At 37.7% G+C, this 15993-nt stretch overlaps 1 protein-coding gene across 8 annotated transcripts in view; it reads right to left on the bottom strand.

Annotated features, from left to right (window-relative positions):
- Positions 1-15993, bottom strand: part of UTRN (utrophin) — a 556454-nt gene that overhangs the window by 151383 nt on the left and 389078 nt on the right. For all 8 annotated transcript variants that reach the window (XM_013966586.2, XM_018053300.1, XM_018053301.1 and 5 more), the window contains one exon: positions 14359-14531. In XM_013966586.2, coding sequence (XP_013822040.2) covers positions 14359-14531 — 173 coding nt within the window. The remainder of the gene's footprint in view (positions 1-14358; positions 14532-15993) is intronic.

The raw sequence follows: 15993 nt of genomic DNA, 5'->3' as shown, positions 1-15993 counted from the left end.
TATAACAAACTAATGCCCATATCTAAGAAAGAGACTGACACTTTATAAAAAGAATATATATTTCCTGTAAGAAATAGTTCTTTTGAATAAGCTAGACTAGTCAGGATGTGTTTGTAATATTTGTCAAAAGTTAAAACACACACCTCCATGTCACAAAGGCATCTATGAGGCTTTCAAGAACGTCCATGACATAATGCAAAATTAAGCAAGTTTCAATAGTTTATGAATAGTGTATATGCACATTCAAATGTAACTTTTTTCATTTCTATCTATATAGGAAGAGAGGTATACAAGAAATTATATGTATATAAAATGTTTAGAAAGACACATACCAGATGTAGTTACTACTGAGAGCAAAATAACCACTTAATTTTTATATATTTTGGTACTAATTGAGTATATGCAACAGACTTATGTGATTTTTCTTCCCAAAAAAGCTAATTTTGAGAGGGATTATTAATGTCTTAATTTCTCTCATAGTCAAATAAATTACTAAAAGCAGAATATCACAAATATTTATCTCAGAATATTGAAAAACAATAAGACATTACTTGGATAGAACACTATTTGGCTTTTGGATGAATGATATCCAGTTATATACGTCCACTGTGAAAAGAAAATAATTGGTCAAAAACCACTGACTGCATTATTTATACTCTGAATCAAAGATAAGTTCTTTGTTTCAGTAAAAATTTCTGTCTTTAACACAAAGTACCTTCAGATTCTTAAATTATGAACTTATAATTAGGGAACTTTATTTAGGAAATACATTTTTATGTGATGAATATTTAAATAAGAGAAAAAAGCCTTTGAAAATAGACATGTAAACAAAAGACAAATTTGCTAGTTGCTCCTGTGAGAGCCTTGGAGAAAGCCCAGTTATACAGCCTCAAGCCCACATGGGTTTAAAAGGATGAATTAGTCAAAAGCAATTCAAAAGACTCAAGGAATCAGTGTTTCCTCATTCTTGCAGCAGACAGACCATGAACGTGGACTTACAAGCTAAACTGCAAAATGGAATTACCTTGACTGTCCATGACCTTTCAGAATGAGAGAGGAAAGGCTAATGGAGACAGACATAAGCTTTGTTACATAACAGCTTCCAAAGACTAAAGATTTACGATAGATAAAGATGACTCATTTGGGGCAACTCCAGGTACATGAAACCTCTGTTGACCAGGCTTCACGTCCTTTCATACACTTTTACTGTAACACTGGCTTATGATCCACACTTCCACAAAACTGCTGCTTTACTGAATGGTATGAAACAAATCAACCAAGCACAACTACTGTCTCTCAGACTGATCAGTGATTTCCTTTTTGGGAAAGGAAATCCGAACCTTTGTCTCAAAGCTAATAATAGCTTGCTCTAGAAAACCGCAAATATTTCCCCAATGATCACATTAGGTGATCTCAGCAGTGGATATTCAACAATATCATAAGTCTTGTTCAAAAGTTCATAATGTTTTCAGAAGAACAACTACGTATCTCTGATTTCTAGTTCATCTCTAATCCCTAAAACAATGGCCACAGTCTAGCAGCCAATATTCTTGGCTAAAAGAAAAAAAATGGTAGTTCTGTATATCTCTAAAACACCAAGAACCTGCATTCAGTCAAACACAAAAGACCAACTGTCCTGCAATCTATTTATAGTTCCATTGTCAGCTGGTTAATATAGAACAAACTCTTCAAACAACAAATTTCTATGTCTTATAAAACCAAGATATGAAATATTTTTTAAAAAAATTATAAATACAGAAAGAAGTTTGAGGTATCTTATAATTTAAATTTTTATTATATTCTCTTGTATTTAAAGTCTTTTCTGTTCATTCTACAGGTGCTAAGATTGACCTCACATTACAAACTTGTGCTGTAATGAGATCCCAGTTCTGTTTGAGGACCAACTTTCCTGTGTTCATATTGATTAATTTTAGGCCAAATATATAATTACCTATCCCTGATAAGTAATAATTTTACCTGGCACAGAACAGAACTAAATAATTTCAATTATAAAAGTGAAAGTCGCTCAGTCATATCCAACACTTTGCAACCCCATGGACTATACAGTCCATGGAATTCTCTAGACCAGAATACTGGAGTGGGTAGCGTTTCCCTTCTCCAGGAGATCTTCCCAACCCAGGGATCAAACCCAAGTATCCCACATTGCAGGTGGATTCTTTACCAGCTGAGCTACAAGGTAAGCCAAAGAATACTGGAGTGGGTAGCTATCCCTTCTCCAGCAAATCTTCCCTACCCAAGAATCAAACCAGGGTCTCCTGGATTCCAGGCAGATTCTTTAGCAACTGAGCTATCAGGGAAGATATTACTGAAAATTCTCTCTGCCAATTACAAAGCATTTTGTCAAGTATATTTGACCATTGATGCAATTTCTTTCCAAATATTTTTAAATCCCCCAAATAAATAGATAAATAAATAACCCCTAGAAATCAGAAGTCCTTAGTCAATCAATAAATGCTTGAGTGTCTTGAGTGTCTTTGTGTGCAAAACACTTATGCACACACCCGGACCTCTTATTTTAGATTATTTGATCCTGCATCTTCAATGTCTATAGTTTAACGCTTTAATCAATCACCAAACCAGACATTCCAGTCCTTTGAAAGCCAGTTACATATTCATTGTATTGAAGAGCATGCAAAAGTCTTTTTCAGTGCAATTAACTTTTTGACTGCACAGGGATAATGAAATTGATCACTGAAATCTATGGCATACGGGACCTGAATAATTCTTTATAAAGATGAAGGAAATATATTTTTAAGAGAGATACTGAAGTAACTTTGAAATAAATAAAGATAACACTCATGTATGTGCTTCTCAGAATCTTTCCTTTTCCATAATAAAAAACAAGCTGATCTGACAGAATCCTTGCCTGGAAAATCTGTTCTGGTTATTCTCTGATAGATTATAAATATGTGTTTAGTGGATTACTACCATATGTCCGAATAAATGTATGCTTCTGTAGTAGCCTTCAGTGTCCTAGTTTCAATTTAATTCTTTCATCTTTCAAGATGAAAGCCTTTTCTTGGGCACTGGGTTGAATGGTTTACAAAAAGAAACCTTACATTTGTGTTTGGTGTAGTTGTACTTCTTTAATTTTACTTTAAACATTCTGAAGCTTGTATTTTCCCAAGACTACAGATAGCCAGTCATCAATCATGCTTTCAGAATCATCACTTAAAACATTTCTTTATCCCACACATATCTGCGGGCACTCACATTTTGGATAATAGACTTATTATACCCTCACCTGCTTCAGTTCATTCTTTGGGTACCTAACATGTGCAAAGCAACAGATACTTTCATTGTGCTATTAACTCAAAGTGATGTCTACTACAGAAAATGCTTTACAAAAGTTACTTCTTTTAGACTGAATCACTTATTTTGCAACTTTGTAAACAATTTAAAGTGATCAGTTATTTTAAAAACTATAATATGAAAACATTTTAGAAGGTAAATAATCATTAAAAAGATACCTCATCATTTAAATATAGTAGAAAAGGAACTATGGGTAAAACTATGTATTATTATATATTCTAAACCCAAAAAACTACTTAGTATGTTTCTTAAAGAGGTATTTATTCCTTTTCCCAACATACAGATGCAAAAAAAGGAAAAAAAAAATAGAGTAAACAGTATAAGAGGGACATCTATTTAAAGAAATACAGTTTTCCTTTTTTTCTTTTTTTTTTTTTTTTTCAATAAAAGCAAACATGTATGGAGCACTTGGGAGAAGGCAATGGCAACCCACTCCAGTACTCTTGCCTGGGAAATCCCATGGATGAAGGAGCCTGGAAAGCTGCAGTCCATGGGGTCGCAGAGTCAGCTACAACTGAGCGACTTCACTTTCACTTTTCACTTTCATGCACTGGAGAAGGAAATGGCAACCCACTCCAACGTTCTTGCCTGGAGAATCCCAGGGACGGGGAAGCCTGATGGGCTGCCGTCTCTGGGGTCGCACAGAGTTGGACACGACTGAAGCGACTTAGCAGCAGCAGCAGCAGCAGCATGGAGCACTTGCTCTGATATTAGGCACTACACTGTTACAGAAATATAAAGTTCTAGGGTCAAGTTAGGAGAAACAGAAGTAAACCAAATACACTCTGAGATAGGAAACCTCCTAAGAACTCTCTGCGGCAACTACAGCTCAGAGAAGAAAGAAATTTGCTCAAGAAGCTGTGGTGAGAATTTGGAATATTCATACTTAATTCTAAGCCCTTTATACTACGTGGCTTTCATCATGGAGAACACTCAAGAGGGCAGATAGAAACTGCCCAGATATATATGTAGACAAGGATGATACATTTAGAAAGTAGTAAGTCTGCCAAAGAATTTGAGATTCAAATTAAGAGGAGTAAAGATATACCACCCCTTATTGTGTAAGAAAGAAATCGTGCTTGTGTTTGTGCTCACTTGCTCAGTCGTGTCCGACTCTTTGCGACCCATGGACTATAGCCCACCAGGGTCCTCTGTCCATGGGATTCTCCAGGCAAGAATACTGGAGTGGGTTGTCATTTCCTACTTCAAGGGACCTTCCGAACCCAGGAATTGAACCCATGTATCTCATGTCTTCTGCACTGGCAGATGGATTCTTTACCACTGGTCACCAGGGAATGCACAGAATTAAATATCCACTTTGGCATTCTTACTGCACAGAAACTTTTATTTCATGGTAAAACCCATAAATTATAAGTTGAGTTATAATGAAAAAAAAAAAAAAACCTTCATAGTGCAAAAATCACCAGTAACATTAAATGTGAGTTATTCCAGCTCCCAGAGAAGAAATTAAGACTGACTACAAGAAAAAAATGGAGTTCTCAGAATTCAGACTGTTCTGAAAAGAACACCAAAGCTGTGCTTCCAACATTATAGCCACCAGCAACATGTGACTATTTCAGTTTAAAGCTTCAGAGGGACTTCCTTGGTGATCCAGTGGCTAAGACTCTGAGCTCCCAGCACAGGGGGCCCAGGCTCGATCCCTGATCAGGGAACTAGATCCCATATGCTGCAACTAAGAATTCTCATGCTGCAACTAAAGATCCTGCATGTTGCCACTAAAAAAAAGAAAGAAAGAGAAGAAAAAAAACTCCATGTGCTACAATTAAGACTCAATGCTGTCAAGGAGTCAAATAAGTATTAAATCTTAAGGTAACTAAAATAAGTAAAATGGGGAATCTGATTCACCAGTTAGTTGCACTTGCCACATTTCAACTGTTCAACTTTCCACATACGGCTAATGGCTACTGTAGAGAACATGTCCATCACTGCAGAAAGTTTTACAGAAAAGCACTCAGCCAGAGGCAAAAATAAAGAAAGGTGCAGAATCTTCTTCTATGAGATTTGAGAGAAGAAAATTTTAATAGTTTTACAACATGGCTAGCAAAATCAACTTGCTTAAGTTAAAAGCGGTGTCGATGACATTGTACAAGTGTGGTAACATCAGATGTAATGATGATGTTAAAGGTTAATCTTCTCTAAGGGCTTTCAAAAAGGTGCTCTGAATCTTTAGGAGGCTCATAAAGGGAAGGGAAGATAGAATTTTATCTTTGAACTCTGTTTTCACTACATTTGACAATTTCACTGGACTTTGAAACCATATGTTAATAAGGATCCATATTAAACATCATTAAGCTGATAAGTGAGCATTTAATTAACATAATTCTAAATGACACAAATGTAACATAAAAGTTTAAGCCGTGGTATTCACATTACTGAATTTATTAGTAATTTCCAATTCACATTTTTTCCAGGAGGTAAAATATTGAATACACTGTCAAAGTTCTTAACCACCTATCTTCTAGCTCAAGTTTCAAGTTACTAGCTATCTTTATATCCATCTAAGTGGAATATATACTTGTAAGCATCGTTTTTTGATTGCAAAAGAATAGTTGGCAAATTAGATGTCACTATTTTAAAGGTGTAGTCGAAGTTATGTGCAAAGACTTGAAAATAATATTTAAGATATTAACCCAAGGCGTTGAGCCACATATAATTCCATAGTTCTAATGACCACATTGTGGTCAAAGGAGGTAATATCAAGCATTTCTTATAGGCATGTGGAATGTTCAAAAAATATTGACTGTCATTATGATCTTTGACAGATATTCTCTTTTCTAAAAATGATGATAAATTGCAGCAAATACTCTCTGCCATGACAATATTGACTTCGGCACAATTACAGCACAATTTGAAAAAAGAATGTACAGAAAGGACATCTATCTGATAGCCTTATTTTCAGAAAAGAATGAAGCAAGGCTGCATGTCACGAAGGAGATTTGGAGAGGTTTTAGAAGTTAAAGAGGAATCAAAATGTTCAAAAGTTAGAGATAGTGGTGAATATGATAGAAAATCATTCAGAATCACAATACCAATTCTAAGTAACAACTGTCAAATTACAGTTGAAGAAATTTTACCATTTTTCACTTTCCATTGCAACACTAGGGAGTCCAGAATTTAGATCAGGGGATAGGGAAAGTGTAGCCGACAGAGCAGCAGAGGCTGGAAAAGCAGACAGGAAGTTTAAGGAGGACAGGGATTTCAAAGTCCTGACATTACTGAAATGGCTTATAATGAAATCCAAGCTCAGTAGAAGGGGTTGATGAAGTCTAAAAAGAGGAAAGTTTTTAGCAACTAAAGATACGGAGAAAGATGGACAAGTTGAGGAAGAAGAAGGAAAAATAAAAAGAAAGCTAGGAATTCCACAGTTGAAAATATTAGTGGATGTGCATTTTTAAACAATCTAGTTGGAGTATTGTAGATTCATTATATATACGGAATAAAATGATAAAGTTGGAGGACAGTATATGGTAGGATGGTCCTGGTATATAAGAAGCTAATGGAGGAAGGTCCTCTTCATAAAATCCATAACTGTCATGTGAAAGACAGTTGTTTTACTGATGATGTCCTAAACAATCTTGATTTGCTACAACAGAGGGCTCTTCACCAACTAACACGGTAAAATCAACGGCACTCAGATGCTCACGGCCTAATGGGATGTAATAAAATAAAATGTGTGTTTTGAAAACAATTTGCCCTTCCTCTCTTAAGACTGATCATCCCAGGGATGCCAAGATAACATGGGGTGTTAACTGAGTCCCAGGCATGGCCAGATCTATGGGGCTTAGAAACAAAATGAGAATAAAAGCATTTACAGATAGAGTAAAAAGAAACTGAGAACTCAAAATATAGCAAGTTATCAAGAGAGATATCAACACCAAGGATGACAGTTGAAGAAAGGATGGAGAATAAAAAGGAAGTCAGAGGCTCAAATCAGTGAGTGAAGTAGAAGTGTGCCCTTCAGATCAGGAAGAAGCAGGAATAAGACAGTCAGAGGGTAGAATAATGGCTGTATTGATTTCTAAGGACAAGTTGTTGAGAGGTGCAAAAGCAATGCTTAAGAAACCAATGAGGCTGCCAACCTTCTCTCTTAGCCCTGGGCAGCAGGACTCTTGTTCAGCCAGTGTCTGCTGGCACCATATTGAGAGTTTATGACTGGCATTCTAATTGTTTGCTGTCCACAGTAGTAATTATATATTAGATTCTTCTTGCTGACTGCCAGGTGAGGAAAATTGGAAAACTGAACTCTATTAGAGTGTTTTAAGTAAAGCAGGGAATTAAGGGGACAACACTCAACTTTGGAGAAAAGTGATGGGAGAGTTTACAGAAATATTTAAAACAGAGGAGAATTTGTTCACAACAGAGGCCAGTGCAAGGGTAGATGATACTTTAAAAGAAATGAGAATCAAGAACACAGAAACAGAAATTCACAGTGCACTCAGCACACATTATTTTCAGTAAGGACTGAAGCAGGCAGCTGGTTAGGGGGTGGGGGGATGTAGATTACTCTACACTTTTGTTAATGAGAACACCTGCCCACCCCAACTCTTTGGGAAGGGATTTTCTCACTAACTTCCGTCTAGTCAAGGCTATGGTTTTTCCAGTAGTCATGTATGGATGTGAGAGTTGGACTGTGAAGAAGGCTGAATACCGAAGAATTGATGCTTTTGAACTGTGGTGTTGGAGAAGACTCTTGAGAGTCCCTTGGACTGCAAGGAGATCCAACCAGTCCATTCTGAAGGAGATCAACCCTGGGATTTCTTTCAAAGGAATGATGCTAAAGCTGAAACTCCAGTACTTTGGCCACCTCATGCGAAGAGTTGACTCATTGGAAAAGACTTTGATGCTGGGAGGGATTGGGGGCAGGAGGAGAAGGGGACGATAGAGGATGAGATGGCTGGATGGCATCACTGACTCAATGGACATGAATCAGAGTGAACTCCGGGAGTTGGCGATGGACAGAGAGGCCTGGCATGCTGCGATTCATGGGGTTGCAAAGAGTCGGACATGACTGAGCGACTGAACTGAACTGAACTGAAGCACACTTCTGGACACTTCTCCATCCCTGTAGAGGGAGAGTGAGGAATCTAATTTGTAGATTTGGGGAATAACCAGATATACTTAGGTCAGCCCAATCTTCCCTTTTGAGAACAAACCTCCAGAGAGTGAGTTCTTTTTTATCCTTCCATGTAGGGTTTCCCACATGGGAGACCATACTGTCCAGTAACTGCTGATGATTCTGCCTGCTTCTGGAGTTCAGTTAACAGTGTCATTTAGCTCTCACTCTAAGCTACCTCTTATAGCCTGGCTTCTATCAGTAATTAACATGACACTGCTGTTCTCACTTGTTATTACTTTTGTTTACTTTTTCTTGCACCCAGGATGTTAGTTCTCCAAAATTCCTAATATTAGTGACCGAGAAAAAAGATGGGGTAGGGAGAACTTCTATGTCTTTTGAACTAGTTTCAAACATAATGGTAATCAATGAGAATAATAATAATGAAAAAAGTAACTGAAAGTGTTAATCACTCAGTCATGTCCAACTCTTTGCAACCCCATAGACTGTAGCCTGCCAGGCTCCTCTGATCATGGGATTTTCCAGGCAAGAATACTGGAGTAGGTAGCCTTTCCCTTCTCCAGGGGATCTTCCAGACCCAGGGCTCAAACCCAGGTGTCCTGAATTGCAGGCAGAGTCTTTACTATCTGAGCCACTCACAGAATAGTTAACAATTATTCAGTGCTTACCATGTGTTTTAGGCATTTTATAAAGGCTAATTAAATCAATAATGAAGTTAATCTTCATATCCCTATTTTGCACAGGAGGAAATACATATAGGGTTACTAACCTCCTCCACAGTGTCACAGCTGCCAAAGACAAAACCAGTGTTTAAATCTAGGTGGTCTAGCTCCAGAGTATTAATGTATCCTGTACTTCTCTCTGAGGTGTGCTTCTTACATGAGGGCCCATTACTAAGAATAATGAACCATTTTATCTCTTTTTTATTGAGATATAATTGACATATAATATTAGTGTCAGATGTACAACATAATGATTCAATATTTTTATTGACTGCATGCCACTGTCATGATAAAATACTATATTTCCTGTTTTGTACATTATATCCTTGAAACTTATCTATTTTATACCTTAATTCTCTTTACTATCTTTACTACCTTAATTCTCTTCATCCCCACTTCCCTCTGATAATCACCAGTTACTTCTCAGTAGTGAGTCTGTTTCTATTTTGTTATATCTATCCGAATTGTTTACTTTTTCAGATTCCACATGTAAGTGAAAACATACAGTATTTGTTAGTATATGTCTTTGTCTTATTTAAATAAGCATAATACCCTTCAGATTATATATATATATGGTGGTGGTGGTTTAGTTGCTAAGTCATGTCCGACTCTTGCAACCCCATGGACTATAGCCTGCCAGGCTCCTCTGTTTATGGCATTCTCCAGGCAAGCATACTGGAGTAGGTTGCCATTTCCTTCTCCAGGGGATCTTCCCAACCCAGGGATCAAACCTGGGTTTCCTGCACGGCAGGCAGATTCTTTACCAACTGAGCTACGAGGGACGCTATATATATATATATATATGTTATATATGTTAGCTCATGTACATGTATATTCCACAATATGTGTGTGTATAGTGACTCAGCGGTAAAGAATCCACCTGCAATGCAGGAGCCACAGGAGACATAGGTTCAATCTCTGAGTTGGGAAGATCCCCTGGAGAAGGGCATGATAACTCCCTCCAATATTCTTGCCTGGAGAATCCCCATGGACAGAGGAGCTTGGTGGGCTACAGTCCACAGGGTTGCAAAGAGTTGTGCATGATTGAAGTGACTTAGTGCACACGCGTGCAAACACACACACAGTGGAATGTTACTAAAAAAGAATGAAATTTTACCACTTGTGACCACACAGATGGACCTTCCCAGAAGGCGCTACTGGTCAATCTGCCTGACAATGCAGGAGAAGCAAGAGACGTGGGTTTGATCCTGGGTCGGGAAGATCCCCTAGATTAGGAAATGACACAACACCCCATGCTAGTATTCTTGCCTGGAAAATTCCATAGACAAAAGAGCCCAATGGGCTACAGTCCTTTAGCTATTCTTAACAGGGCTGCAAAGAGTCAGAAACAACTGAGCGACTGAGCACGCACACACACACATACAATTAGATGAATATTTATAAAAATATTCTTTTGTATGTGTATGAAGTGAAGTGAAGTGAAGTGAAGTCACTCAGTTGTGTCTGACTCTTTGCGACCCCATGGACTGTAGCCCACCAGGCTTCTCAGTCCATGGGAATTTCCAGGCATGAATACTGGAGTGGGTTGCCATTTCCTTCTCCAGGGGATCTTCCCAACCCAGGGATCAAACCCAGGTCTCCTGCAATGTAGGCAGAGGCTTTACCATCTGAGATACCAGGGAAGCCCATACATATATATATATATATATAATCTTTATGCGTTTAACAGTTGATGAACATGTAGGCTGTTTCCTATATCATGGTTATTGTAAAAAATGCTCCTGTGAACAATGGAGTGCATATATCTTTCTGAAGTGGTGTTTTCACTTTCTTTGGCTCTATAGCTAAAGTGACTGTAATCAAAATAGTATGGCACTGTCACAAGAACAGAAACATATATCAGTGGAACAGAAAAGCCAGAAATAAGCCCATGCACAGAAGATTAATTAATCTACCACAAAAGAGGCAAGACTATACAGTGGGGAAAAGACAGTCTCTTCAATAAGTAGTGTTGGGAAAACTGGACACTACCCAGGAAAAATGAAACTAGACCAGTTTCTCACACTGTATCTAAAAATAAACTCAAAATGGATGAAAGATTTACAGGTAAGATCTGAAACCATAAAACTTCTAGAAGAAAACATCTGTGCAGTATATTCTTTGTTGGTCTTAGCAATATATTTTTCAGGTGATTTGTCGCTTTAGGCAAAGGCAACAAAAGCAAAATTGAATGACTGGGATCTCATCCAACTAAAAAGTTTTTGCACAGAGAAGGAATCCATCAACAAAATGGAAGAAGATATTTGCTACTATGTCCCATAAAGGGTTAATATCCAAAATAGATAAAGAACTCATATAATTCAGTATAAAAACAGTCCAATTTTTAAATGGGCAGAGAAGCTGAATAGGCATTTTTTTTCCAAAGAAGACATACAGATGTCCAACAGGCACATGAAATATATTCCACATCACTAATCATCAGGAAAATGCAAATGAAAATCACAATGAGATATCAATTCACACCTGTCAGAATGGCCATAGTCAAAAGCAAATAAATAACAAGTGCTGCTGAGGACATGGAGAAGAAGGAATCCTTATCCACTGTTGGTGGGAATGTATATAGGTATAGCCACTATGGGAACAGTATATCAATACTTCAAAAAATTAAAAATAGAACTGCCATAGGATCCAGCAATTCCACTCTTGTATTTATCTGACAAGGTCTCTTAGCAGCTCTCCTTGCCTTTAGAACTTTGCTTACCTAATAATGCATCCTCCATAGCTGTGTGGGAGGGAACTTTCCAAAGCTTATTTTTCAAATTTTATAAGCAGTGGAATGGAGCACACTACACACAGGTGTTCCAAGATTCTGTCTTACCTCTTCACCCTTTTCTCTAGTCACAATCTTTCCTCTCTACATCTTCAGCAAACTCTATTCTCACTCCAGATTGAACTTCTTAACTGTTCGGTGAAAACACAGTGCTATTTCCAGCCTCCTATTTAGATGTCTTTCTCTAGTCTTCAACCAGTCCATCTGGGGAAAGCTGTACATCTTTCAAGGCTCAGCTTAACCATCACCTCTTTTTCGAAGCCTTTGATAATCATCTGAAACTAAAGTAACCACCTCCTCCTTTGGACCCCCTTTATCCTGAATAGAACTGTGAAACCTCTATGAGTAGGGGCCATAACTTAATTACGATTTGCAATGCCTCAAACTTAGAAGTAAGTTCTCATTAAATGCTTGAATCTCCAGAGATAGGTAATGAGGTTGAAAATTATTTTAATTCATTATCACATTAATAACACATTTTACTGGAATATATGATTTGTCTTGATGCAGAAGTCCACTGACAAAAGCTTATTCTCCCATCTTCTAAAAATAACATCATTGATTAGATAATATTCCCACAATAATTCATGAATTCTTCCTTTCCAGGTTAGAAAAAAAATGTGACTTGACAGGCTTAGTCAATAAAGGCCATGAAGAGTCAAAAGAAGGTTTTTTGTCTTCACTAAATTCTCCTTTCTGAAGAAATCATCCTCCAAACTCTCATATTTCAGCACCACATGTACAATCTTCACCAGGGCCATCCCTGTGGCTTTCAGCTTGTTAGGCTTATTGGTTTTTCTAGAACCTCAGTGAACATTTTTCACTGTGTTTAACACTTTAAATATTTTTATTTATTTATATTTATGGAGAACAGAAAAGGGAAAACCAATGGGATCTGGCTAGTTGAAAATTCAATTTTTAGCAAGCACAAGTATATTCTCTCAGTGTATAACACTCCCTAATTTTCCTCTTACTGGAAAACAGCAGTAGGTGGATATAGTCCAACAGGATCTTTACACAGAGGCTTCCACAATCATGCTACATTACCTCCTTCATTAAGTGTAAAAAGAAATACAAATCTCCCTTCATGAGTCTTGAAGAATAAAAAACCTTTTGGGATTTTTCTTCCTCAGAAAGAAAATTTTAATTAAAAAACATCTCATTCGTGATAAACAGCCACTGAAAGATTTCTGCCCTATATGAAGTAGTCTATGAAATGTAGAAACCAGTTGAAGCAGATTCCCTGAGCCCCTTTATGTAAGAAAAAATAAAACCACATGCTACAAAACTTAATATAGATTAAGGAACAATCAGATTACCACATTCAATCTTCACAGTAGTCATGTGGGCTAAATATTTATATTTTCACATTTAACTGAGAAAACCAAGGCTCAGAGAGACTAAGTGACTTGCCCAAGATCAGTAAGTAAATAGTAAAGTCAAATTCAAGATTATCTGGCTGAAGGTTCTATGTTTTTTAAGACATCATACTGTTTCTGAACTTTAAAATTTAAGAAACCAACCCAGGTGCAAGATCCAGGTCTTTATACCAACATTCATCTTTTGTACCTTTGCTCAATAACATATTCTCAGTCACTTTCCACTAAACTCATATCTAGTTAGGTATTATCCACCATTCAGTAAACGTAATTCTAAAATGTTATTAACTCCCAATAATATTAATAGTTGTCACAAAGGTCATTTTTCAAGGTCCTTTCTTAGTCAACATTCTGGTTGTCAAATTCATCCTTATTTAATTTAGAAAGTGAAAGTTACTCAGTCTTGTTGGACTCTTTGCGACCCCATGGACTATACAGTCCAAGGAATTCTCCAGGCCAGAACACTGGAGGGGGTAGCGTTTCCCTTCTCCAGGGGATCTTCCCAACCCAGGGATAGAACCCAGATTTCCCCTTTCTCCAAAAGGAGATATGTCATCAGTTTTCCATTTTAGTATCAAGTGACATGTAATTTCTAAAACTTCACCTTCAAACTGGACATACAAATAGCACAATGAAGCAAAACACATTCATTGCCAAAAGTCAAAAAGATCTAGATTCAAATCCTGGTATGAAACTAGTTAGCTCAAAAACTTGTCAAGTACTTTATATTCAGTAAGCCTCAGATACCTCATGTAAGAAAGGATTTTACTATGCACTTTACAATGACTTTTTTGAATACTAAATAAAGCAATATTTGTAAAGATTCTAACACACTACTTGGTCAAGGTAAACTGTCAACAATTAGCAGGTACTGGCAACATCGTGAGCATTATTAAGTTTAAAATGTGATATGCAAATTTGCAAATAGGAACAGCTGACAATGGCACTGGACACTGGTAAGGCCTCTTGTTCTCTTCCTGATATGCAAAAATCATGAAAATCCTGCCCCCTGTTATTTTTGCCACTGACGTCACTGACCGGATGCTGGCAGATTTCGCTTTTAAGTCATTCCATCTTTGGTTCATATCATCCAGTCGATGCTGAAGCATAGTTGCCTCTTCGGAATTTCCCAAAGCTTTTACCATCTTCTGCCTGTTTCCATCAATGCTTTTAAATATGTCATTGTGGGCATCAATTTCCGCCTGGATGTCCTGAACAGAAAAAGGCAATGAGGTAATACAAATATTAGATACTAGTGTCTACACTACTTGGGACTGCTGCATAGAGCTGTATTCTTTTATACTCCACAGATGAGCTTTTTAAAAGTAAAATAGCTAATTTTACCTTATATGATAACAAATTGACATGTTTTCACAATTTCTACACTGAAAATAATAGTCTTTAAGTCTTTAAGGCACGGATTACCCCATTCTTAAAAATACAACGTATTAAAATCTACATTTCAAGTACCAAGTAGTTAGATGTTCAAATTCAATGAGAAATTTTTGAAATGTTGTACAATTGTGATGGCCAAATCACTCAACTTTGCCTAATACCCAAACAAATTTCTTCTCCCCTTTTTACACAGACAAAATTTCCCTCAAAATATGAAGTTTTACAGAGGTCACTATGATATTACATAATTTAAAATTTTTTGTTACATTTAGACAAACTTACTAATAGTTCATCCTTCCAATCCAATAAAATTCATTCCTAAATTTAAAAAAGCATTTCACAAAAATGTTCTGAAGGACCTAAGCTACTCCACTTTGTTGACAGAAAAACTCCATTTTGTAAGGTTCCAGGAAAAGAGCCTTTGAAAATCCAAGAGCTTTTGGGAATCCCCTGACCTCACCCCACCACCCTCGAGCCAATCGGACCCCAGACCAAAATCTCCTGACTTAACGTAGTCTACCTAGGTAATGGTAACCAATCAGAACCCGGGGCCAGCCCGGGAAATGGGAACCAATCAGAACCCAGGACCAGCCCGGGGAAAATAAGAACCAATCAGAAACCAGCACCTCACCCTTTCACAGAAGGTAACTAATTACATGTCTTCCAACCCAGAAACTCCCGTTTTTCAAATTTCTCACGCAAGAATACCCTATAATAGCAATGTAACCCAGAACTCGGGGCTCCCTATAGCCGCTGTGTCGGTATCGGGTGGGAGCCCCAGCTCTAGCTTGGTAATAAAAACTCTCTTGCTTTTGCATCGGATATCGGCTCCCTGGTGGTCACTGGGAGATTTCGCGACTTGGACATAACAGTTTATCCTATTAAGAAATAAAAAATAATGACAAAATAGTATTTCTCCTATTCAAAAGGAAAATATTTGGCTCACTTTTATAAAGTAAATCTGAGTATAGTTTAAGTAAAATAAGAATTATTTTATGGCCGAGAGGAGCTACCCTGGAGCCGAGGTCGGGGCGGCGGCCAAGAGTGCCAGGCTGCGACAGTGCAGGAGCAGCCAAGAGGAGCTATGCCACGCCCAAGGCCAGGGGCGGCGGCCGGGAGGAGCAACCCCACATCCAAGGAGCAGGGGCTGCACAGGCACAGGCGGGCCTAGAGAAGCTATTCCACGTTCAAGGTCAGGAGGAGCAGAGGTGAGGAGATACCCATTGTGCAAGGTAAGGAGCAGCGACTGCGCTTTGCTGGGGCAGCCGTGAAGAGATA

This window comes from Capra hircus, chromosome 9 (assembly GCF_001704415.2).
Source record: "Capra hircus breed San Clemente chromosome 9, ASM170441v1, whole genome shotgun sequence".
Lineage (NCBI taxonomy): Eukaryota > Metazoa > Chordata > Mammalia > Artiodactyla > Bovidae > Capra > Capra hircus.
The sequence above is the reverse complement of the archived record's forward strand: the minus strand, read 5'-3'. Positions and strand labels throughout refer to the sequence as shown.